The 10251-nt window shown below is 34.7% G+C and overlaps 2 protein-coding genes across 2 annotated transcripts; both read left to right on the forward strand.

The window, feature by feature from the left end:
• The first annotated feature begins 1551 nt into the window (after positions 1–1551).
• On the forward strand, positions 1552–2583 carry LOC128196000 (allene oxide synthase, chloroplastic-like). Its single transcript, XM_052875348.1, has 2 exons — positions 1552–1777; positions 1865–2583. The coding sequence occupies exons 1-2, from the start codon at positions 1732–1734 to the stop codon at positions 2281–2283; spliced, it is 465 nt and encodes a 154-aa protein (XP_052731308.1). The 5' UTR covers positions 1552–1731; the 3' UTR covers positions 2284–2583.
• Positions 2584–9092: 6509 nt separating this feature from the next.
• LOC108323710 (uncharacterized) lies at positions 9093–9536 on the forward strand. Its single transcript, XM_017556269.1, has one exon. The coding sequence runs from the start codon at positions 9093–9095 to the stop codon at positions 9534–9536; it is 444 nt and encodes a 147-aa protein (XP_017411758.1).
• The last annotated feature ends 715 nt before the right edge of the window (positions 9537–10251 follow it).

A 10251-nucleotide genomic window follows, 5' to 3' on the forward strand; every position in this document is an offset into this window, starting at 1 on the left:
TTCAAGAAATTGGAGATTAATATACCCTTCTCTGAAGCTCTGCAACAAATGCCTTCATATGCTAAATTTTTGAAGGAGCTCCTCATAAAGAAAAGGAAGTACATTGAAGAAGAAACTATTGAAGTTCAAGGAAACTGTAGTGCTATCATACAAAAGCTGCTCCCCCCAAGTATAAAGATCTAGGAAGTTTCACCATTCCCTGCACTATAGGGAATGTCTCTGTTGGAAAAGCACTTATTGATCTGGGAGCCAGTATTAATCTCATGCCACTATCCATGTTTGAAAAGATTGAGGGGTTGGAACTCAATCCTACTCGGATGACTCTTCAACTTGCAGATAGATCTCTGAAATATCCTTATGGGGTGGCTGAAGATGTGCTTGTGAAAGTAGATAATTTTTTTTTCCTGTGGACTTATTCATCATGGAGATGGAGGAAGATGTGAATGTACCTCTTATTCTTTGGAGACCTTTTATGAAGAGATCAAGAGTTTTGATTGATGTGGAAAATGGAAAACTAAAGATGAGAGAGTGCAAGATGAAGAAGTAAATTTTGATGTCTTTAAAGCCATGTCTCACCCAAAAGATGATAAAGAATGTTTTCATCTTGATGCACTTGATGAAATTTGCATGATCCAAGAAAACAACGCAAGTGATACTCTTTCTTTGGAGGAAATACTAGTTGACACTTGTAAAGAACTGAATGAAAAAGAAGAGGAATTAATTGATGAGTGCTTGACTGATTTGGAAGAATTAAAAAAGGATCATTTGCAAAATACAAACGAAAAAGTCAAGGAAAGCAAAAAGGAGTTGAAGATGTTACCACCACTCCTGAAATATGTGTTTCTAGAAGAAGGTGGAAACAAACCAGTCATCATTAGCAACTCTTTGTCTCCCAAAGAAGAAGAAAAGTTAGTAGAAATACTCAAAACCAACAAAGGAGCGATTGGATGGTCAATCTCAGATCTCAAAGGTGTAAGTCCAATATATTGCATGCACAGGATATTCATGGAAGATGATTACAAACCAGTTGTCCAACCACAAAGGAGGCTCAATCCAGTGATGAAGGAGGAAGTGAGAAAAGAAGTGCTAAAGTTACTTGAAGCTGGCATTATTTATCCTATTTCTGATAGTGCATGGGTAAGCCCAGTACAGGTGGTACCAAAAAAACGTGGGATGACAGTTATTTATAATGAAAAAAATGAGCTCATACCCACAAGGACTGTTACAGGTTGGAGGATATGCATTGACTACAGAAAGTTGAACAATGCTACTAGAAAGGATCACTTTCCCTTTCGTTTTATGGATCAGATGCTAGAGAGATTGTCAGGTCAAGCTTTTTATTGCTTTCTGAATGGATATTCAAGTTACAATCAAATTTGGTGGATCCAAAAGACTAAGAGAAGACAGCTTTCACATGCCCATTTGGAGTTTTTGCTTATCGAAAAATGTCGTTTGGGTTATGTAATGCTCCAGCAACTTTTAGAAATGCATGCAAGCTATTTTCGCAGATTTAATAGAAAAGTGCATTGAGGTCTTCATGGATGATTTTATTTTATTTTTATCTTGGGTTGTTAGAACTTGATCGAATGTGTTGTGGTGGCAGTGGGAAAAATTGAAGGTGAGGTTGGATATATTATCTTTCCAGCTGGGTAAGGAGAACCTTTGGGATGATCCAATGCGCTCAGGTAAGAAGATTTCTTTATTCGAACAATCCCCTTGCTTGTGTGGACTATGAAATCCAGCTATAAGAAACTCTGTGAGGGTTTTGCCAGCGCAGGTAATGTGATTGTCATTTAGTCTGAACCGGTTAACGTGTTATTATAGTTGCAAGTTTTCTTTATCTAGTTTGGATTACGATTTGCAGGTTCTTCCATTCTGGACGAAGAGGAGCGGTTGGGGATAAAGAGGGACAAAGCTTGCCACAACCTTGTGTTCATCCAGTTTCCGATTCTAATGAAGTGGGTTGTGTTGGGAGGGGAAAGTTTGCACAGACAGCTTGCAGAGGAAACCAGGAGCGTTGTTCAGGAAGAAAACAGGGTGAGTCTCCGTGCGTTGGATAGGATGACTTTGACTAAATCCGTGGTGTACGAGGTGATGAGGATAGAGCCGGCAGTGTCGTTCCAGTACGGGAAGGCCAGGGAAGATCTTGTAGTAGAGAGCCATGATGTGGCGTACGTGATCAAGAAGGGTGAGATGATCCTTGGATATCAGTCGTTCGCTACGAAAGACCCTAAGATCTTTCAAAGAGCGGAGGAGTTTGTGGCCCACAGGTTTGTTTTGTAATAGTCTTACATACAAAAGACTTTGATGCTCAATAATCTGACTTGTGTGAAAAAGTAGAGTGGTGATGAGAAGAATAAAAAGAATAAAATTTCATATATAATCTGGGAATGAGTATAGAGGGTCCGTTCTGAAAAAGCATTGTGATATGAAGTTGTGATAATTTTGTTGTAATGATTACTAGGCTACAACATATTATTATCATGGTTTGATTCTTGTTTAGCTTCCTCCTCTGGATTACAAGATTGGGCCAGGAGAAATCTGATGACAAGACACACACCCCTTGCTTCCTAAAACTCTCAATCATCACATCCAATGCCTCGCTGCTGTGGTCATACACTGTGAGGAGGCGTCTATTGGATTGAAATTGGAAAGGATCAACAACAATTTTAAAAGCAGATACCTCATTGGCAATGAAAACCAGGGTGTACTCAGCTTCAGAGAGATTCATGAAAGACATGATTCTCTTTCTGATTCTTGCTTCCAGTTCTGACTCGTGCCCACCGTAGAGAACCTAGGACTGCAAGTTCACCGACCTGTAGGATACATCAAAGAAGGAGGCGTCTAGTGTACAGTGCGACAATGATGAGGATGAAGAAGAAACAATCGAAGCACTAGGGCAAGGTCTCTGTTGTTGAGCGTAACGGAAATACAGAAAAATCTCATGGAATGGTTGTAACTGCTTTACAAGCAGTAGATGAGTATTTCAAAGAAAGTAAGAAGTTGTGTAAGGCATTCAACCCAACCATGCATGTTCTTAATTTATATTGGGGAGATACCGCCTCGGCTCAGTAGGAACCGAGGCGAAAAGTCCTTCGAGAAAAAAATATAAAAAAGGAAAAATTGTACTGCCTCAGTTGTCTATGAACCGAGGTAAAATCCTACTTTTTTTTTGCCTCGGTTCAGAATCGAGGCAAAAAGGCTACTCCTTTTTATCTCATCAGTATATGCTTCGGTTGCGGAACCGCTGTCTATAAGCGAAAATAACCGCTGTCGTTTCCCTTGACTTGGTACTGATTTTATAAATAAATAAGCCATAAAAGTTCATTGTTAATTATACTTTTTATGTAGTTAGCATATATTTTCTTTTACCATGATTGAATGGTTGAAGTTTAAGGAGAGTTACTTTGCGTAAACGCCTAGTAGCTCCCATTGACTACTATCTACAACCAAATAAAACAATTTCACTTTTTAAAAGTTACTAGTGTTTGTTGAAAAAAGTTAAAAGAAAATCATGTTTTGTAAATATAAAAAATTTGAACATGTAATTAGTCATTGTGCAATTCAAATCATCAAATTGTAACATAGTGCAGATCCAACCCGCTATGAACAGAAATATCTTGCAACACACTACTAGGAATTGGTGAGTTAGAGACAAATCTTGATCATGAATAAAATCATGTTGTTGTGTCGATTGTGGTCAGTTGTCATATATTTTGTAACGTAATTAGGAGCCATTAAGAAACCTCCGCGAGGTTTACTTAAATGATTCGTTGCATAAAGCTGAACATCGGATTCCAATATAACCCTATTTATTTATTCTTTTTTTCGCAAATACATCACGAGAGAATGAATTCGAACACATGTTTATTTTCAGGTTTCTCTAAGGCAAACCAAACCATGCAAAAACAGTTGCTTGTTATTATTGGTTCCATACGTTACTCCTTTCTCATACCCAATAAATTCACTTCAAGCTTACGAAAAGAGATTTCTGATAGATTGTATTTGCATCGTGAATAGTGTTTTCCATAATTGCTAAGGTAAATTTTTTATAGAGACTGTTATAAATGATTATTATCTTTTGACGGTGCAATACGTTATGTTCTTGATGTATCAATATTGTGAGATATTCCTCTTTTGTTAGTAGAATTCTATGTTACGCTCAACAAATTAACATAATGGTTTGACTACATAACATAGGTTTTGGTAAGGATAGACAAGAAAATCTATATCAAGGAATATCTAATGGTAAAATTTGTAATTAATACTAAATAAATATTATGAATAATTTAAACTTTACGTGTTTAAATTCATATATTCTATATTTTTTCTATAGTCTAATAATAATCAACAACAAGATCCAAACAAAATAGTACAATATTTTATTCCTCTATTTTCTATGATTTTTTTTTTCTTCTTCTTCCTCCCTCCACCTCTTCCACCTCCCACTACCCCTTCTCCTCATTGTATTTTGAGAAATTATTGGTGGAAAGCAATTTTGATATTATGCAAGGAAGATAGTTTACTTGATCTAATTATGGGTTTTAAAGCTTTATAAGGATCTTATGTAAAACATTGAGTGTATTATTTTGTTGGTCAAAGTGTAACATAAGTATAGAGGTGAAATTATTCTTAAATGGTTATATAGTCTACTTTGATGGTGAATTGTGTTAGATCCTTGATGTCTCAACCTTGAGAACTCTCTATTTTCTTAGTACCTATGCCTTGCACATCCAATTACCATCTCATACAAGTGAAGAGTGCCCTACTACAATAGAAATGGACTTGGTTTACCCACATGACATAGGTCTCACGCTTCTTTTTGAAAAGATTGACGCTAAACATAAAGGTGACACTAGTATAGAAAAAGTTTTTGTACTTGTTAAAAGGGTTTTTTCTATCGATTCTGAAATCGATATAAAAGCAAGAGTTATAGAAAGTATTAACTTTCTGTATCAGTTTCAAAACTGGTATAGAAAGTGTCATTTTTTATATCGGTTAAAAGTACAATCGGTATAGAAAAATTTAACCATACTTCATCTTCCTCCCTCACTAACCAAGGCAATCACATTTAAATCACCATTAACCACTGTAATATATCATGACAGCGTCACTACCTCTCGTCTCAATGCAACTACCACCAGGACACAGATCGTCGGAACTTCTTGTTGCCTCGTCGAAGAAGAAAATTTCAAAGATTTTCCATCACGCACCAACAAGCACGAGCATACCCTTTGCAGATTGTGTAAACCATGGCAACCATAAATCGCATCTCCATCGCATAGCAAATCAGACTTCCAAGATGCAAAGCCACACGTAGTTGAAATCGTGTTTCTCTCCATTGCATATCTAAAATCGTGACCAATCATAAGCACCACCACACGCTTTACTTGAAAAAGTAAAACCAACCAGAAAAGTTCGAATTCAAATAGTTTCAATGACGACAAGGGCGATTGATGATCAAGCGTGGCAGAAGGAAGAGGAGAAACAATCACCAAAGGTGATGTCACCAGCGTTTCAGAGTTGTGAATGGAGAGCACACAACCACAATAGCAGTCCAGGTCACAACGATCAATGTGGGTGAAAGCGAAATTAGGGTGGGGTCGTTCTATCTCTTGCAAGAAGAAAGTCGAAGAGTAGCAATAGGGATAGCGTCGTTCTATTTTATGGAATCTAGAGCGCACCACTGCAAGGAATGAATTGGAAACCACTTTATGTACCTGTTATAATTAAAACTAGTATAGAAAGTTTTCTTTTTTATTTCAAAAATGTCAATGCATCAAATTTTTATACCAATTATAATTAGAATAAATACAGAAAGTTTTCTTTTTTAATACAAAAATGTCAGCGCGACCACTTTCTATACCACTTATAACTATAATCGGTATATAAAGTTTTCTTGTTGAATACAAAAATTTCACTACACCCATTTCTCATTCCTGATATAACTACAACCGATATAAAAAGTTTTATTTTATTTAAAATTATGTCACTGTGCCGCTTTTTATACCTAATGGATTATAAATGGTATAAATAGTTCTTATGAAAATATTTTTTAAACTAGTGTGATGGAAATTCAATATTAAATAATTGTAATACAAGTTATACTTGGCACTATAAGATAAACCAATTAAGCTATACTTGTCACTATAAGATAAACCAATTACAAATATAGCAAAATTTATATTCTATATTTATTTTAATATTTTTTATGATACATGTTTCTTTCATAGTTAAAAAATATTGTCCAAACTAATAGTTGAGAGATGAATGAATGTCCTTAAGATGGTAATGAATTTATCTAAATTTCATAAAAATTTAACTATGTAATTTGTGACAGAGAACAAAGTTAATAAAATGCCTGTAACAAAATACATTAGTTGTATATACTCCCTAAGATATTATGAGATACCTCCAAGATATTTATGACTAAGATAAAATAATTTATAAGATTTTATTATATCTTCAAGATATATTATGATATAATATTTCAGATAAAGTAATTGATTATCTAATATTTTCATGATATAATATTTGATTATTTTCAAGTAATATAATTTGTTTAATATATCTCATGGGGTGTAGGAAGTTTGTAAACTCAATATTCTCATTCTCTCTACATTTATTATTATAGAGATCCTCACTCTCTTACTACTAATTTAAGTATCAAATAGTCTTTTACATATGGATCTCTCTTTCTAATCAAATTTGGAATTCAGTTCTAACTACTCAACCATAGCAATTTAAGTACATGGATTTAACTGTTTTTTTCTTCTAATAAGATAAAAAAGACCATACGAAAATTATGAACATTAATGACTGGCCAAATCAACTGTATAACAAATATGCTATGATATTCCATTTCGATTATAGACCTAATTAGTCATAATGAATACATAAAATTTTATTCTTAACAATGGAAGTTACTTTTATTTTGCAATTGTATATTGTTAAATATTTTAAGGGAGATTTGCTAGGAGGGATCTAATGAAGTGTAAATAAATTTATATTAGAAATCACAATATTACCTGTAAAGACCTAAAAATGGCATTCTAGAAAGTGGTAGTGGTTTAAAAATAGTGAGACTTGACTATTTTAATATTAATATTAAAATATTTTAATATAAATAGTTTTGTTATAAACGAGTTTCATTATTTTAAAACACAACATCTCTCTAGAAACCAATTTTCTAAAGTTCTCTAACTTCTCTTAAAGAGTTCTCACTCTCTGTTCATCTGTTTGAAGATGAGAGACCCCCAAAGTGATTATTGAGGCAAGATCTTCCAGTCTTCCCAATCAGTTTTTGTAAAAGAGTAAGTTAGTTTCTACTCTTTTCTTTGGTTTGTTTTGTTTCCCTTGCGCCCGAGCATTTTGTGTTTTGCATGTGTAGTTCAAGTCTCTTATAAGACTGTTTGTTTATCAGTGGTCCTAACGACATATCCTAATAATGTTTCTGTGGTTTGTAGGAGTAGATAGAGTTCTTGAGTTATGGGAGCAATTTTAGGTTCCTTATAGCAGTTTGATATTTTTAAAGGTAAAGGAAACTAAATACCTTATTTCTAAGCTTTTAGTAATTTGATAATATAAGTTAGTATATTTAACTTGTAAGAAACGATGTTAGCTGCTAAAATTGGTAGTTTTCTTGTGTTTCATTGTCTGAATTGGACTGAAATTGATAGCCTAGCATGGGGAAATCTTATTGTGATTATTTATTGAATGTTACTTGGTTTTTGTTGTCTATGATTGATGGGATTGATGTTTTAGTCAGCTGAATTCTGGCTCATATTCTGATTGTAAAACATGTTTGTGTGTTGTTTAAAATTGGTTGGTGTTAAAAACGGAGTGCTTAGCTTCTTACACCAAGAGGAGGGGTGAATTGGTGTTGCGTAAAAACGTTTGCTTTCAAAATCTTTTTTGCAAAGAATGATGTCTTTGAACTTTTCTTCAAACGCAATTAAGTTTGTATGTAATGCAACAGTAAGCTTAATCGAATGTAATGCCAGATTAATCGATTATATAAAGAGATAGGGATCAGAGAAATCAAACGTTGCTTTTTATACTGGTTCGGCCAATCCTACATTCAATGTCCTTCCAATCAACCTGAGTTGGAAGTCAATGCACTATAAAGATCTAGGTTTTTACAACAAGGTTTTTACAGCAACCTCACGTCATAATGTAAAACACTTATCTAACCCATTAATCTAAATATAGGCAGTACAATAACAAGACAGGCAATAAGAACACCCTTTTCTGCTGTCAAACCCTTTGAGACACTCTTAAAGTCAAGAACACAGTTCTTCCTCCTGTATACACCATAGGGAACTCCAACAATTCTAAGTGTTTGCAATGTTTTCCTAATCACGTACAAAACCTTTGAGTGCAAAAAGATTAGACATTTCCAAAGCAGATAAACCTTGCTACAAAAGAAACCTTCAAGACTTCGATCACCACGGTCGTTCTTGGTTCTTGGAGCTTTTCTCTCTCCTATAAGATCACACAGAGTACACTGAAAGATATGAAAATGTAAAAAATCAATTCTCTTCTTCTTGTTTCTTCTTATAGAAAACCAAATCATGTGTCAATATATAGTATGTAAAAAAAACACGTTTTAATCGATTAGGCTATTTATGTAGTCGAATACATTTGACAGTTGTAACATAATAATAGCAGTCAAATGCATTAATTGAAAAGAGAAGGAAGTTGATGAGAAAGAAAAGATTAGTAGAGAGAACGAGGAATTGAGCGAAAAAGAGGAGAAAAATGAAGAGAGGAAAGAAGAGGCTGAGAAAAAGAAAGGAGATGAGAATGATGAGGGGGAGGAAAAGGAAAAAGAAGAAGGAGAGGACGAGAGAATAAAAGGAAAAGTAATTACGAAGCCCCTTTCTTACCCAAAAAGTTATTCAAGGAAGAAAAAAGAGAAGCAATTTGGGCGTTTCATTGGATACCTTCAAGAAATTGGAGATTACTATACCCTGATTGAAGCACTGCAACAAATTTCTGCTTATGCTAAATGCTTGAAACAGTTTCTCACTAAAAAGAAGAAATATCTAGATGTAGAAACAATTGAAGTGCAAGGTAATTGTAGTGCCATTATGCAGAAGACTCTTCCTCCAAAATTTAAAGATCCGGGAAGTTTCATTACCGCTTGCACCATTGGGAATCATGATATAGGGAAGGCTCTAGTTGACTTAGGGGCTAGCATCAATCTGATGTCCTTATCTATGCTCAAGAAGATTTGTGGTCTTGAGGTCAAACCTACGAGAATGATCTTGCAATTGGAAGACAGATCCATCAAGCATCCTTATGGTGTAGTGGAAGATGTTGTGATCTTGGTTGACAAACTCAAATTCCTAGTTGATTTTGTAGTGATGGAAATGGGGGAAGATGTAGAGATCCCTCGCATTCTTGGAAGATCATTCATGAAGATAGTCAAGGTTGTAATTCATGTAGATGATGGAGTTTTAACGTTGAAAGATCAAGATGAAGAGGTGACTTTTAATGTCTTTGATAATGTGAAGACGAATGAAGTAAAATAGAGACTAGTCCTAAAATAGATGAAGTTCTATCAGTGACTAGTCTACTTGATCAAGCTGCCAAAAAGGTCAAGAGGAGCCATAATTGATTTTCTCCAAAAATGAAGGAACAGGATGGAGATAATGAGGAGAAACTAGTGCACCAAGACTTTGTGCTAGAAAATAATGAACCTAAATCGAGCAAACCAGTGAAATTCAAGAACAAATTATGGGTTATTAAGGATATAAAAGCAAATGGAGTTCTTAAGATTGAGGCTCCTTATTCAAGGAGAGTCAAGTTCGTGACTAAGAAGATGATGAGATTATGTTGGTGTGATAAAAGAAAGAAGCACGCCAATATCAAGAATCTAAATTGAGCATAATGGTGTTAAGTTAATGACGTTAAACAAGCGCTTACTAGGAGGCAAACTAGTTTCTAAACCTTTCTTTTTAGTTGATTTAGTTGTTTGGTTTGGATTTGTTATTATTTGAGTGTTTGAGTGTTTTTAAGTTATATGTTGCTTCTCCCAAACTTCAGTGCATTTCACTTGATGAGTTCATTACTCGCATGTCTTGGCTTGGGGACCAGGCCCAAGATAATGGAGGAGGTGGCACGTCCGGAGCCGAAGTTATGGCAAAGGATGAGGAGGATGAGGAGGAAGATTCAGATGCCTTTGAGGGGAGTGATAAATTAGGATTTTTCTTGTGTTTTCTTTATTTTTATGCTTGTTTGAATTGT

The sequence above is a fragment of the Vigna angularis genome, chromosome 3, assembly GCF_016808095.1.
Source record: "Vigna angularis cultivar LongXiaoDou No.4 chromosome 3, ASM1680809v1, whole genome shotgun sequence".
NCBI classification, from domain to species: domain Eukaryota; kingdom Viridiplantae; phylum Streptophyta; class Magnoliopsida; order Fabales; family Fabaceae; genus Vigna; species Vigna angularis.

What these genes read in the sequence shown, in the direction of transcription:
- LOC108323710 (XM_017556269.1), top strand. Translation starts at nt 9,093, where the DNA reads ATGCAGAAGACTCTTCCTCCAAAATTTAAAGATCCGGGAAGTTTCATT.
- LOC128196000 (XM_052875348.1), top strand. Translation starts at nt 1,732, where the DNA reads ATGAAATCCAGCTATAAGAAACTCTGTGAGGGTTTTGCCAGCGCAG. An exon ending in TGAGGGTTTTGCCAGCGCAG is followed by an intron (nt 1,778 to 1,864) that starts GTAATGTGATTG and finishes TACGATTTGCAG; the next exon opens with GTTCTTCCATTCTGGACGAA.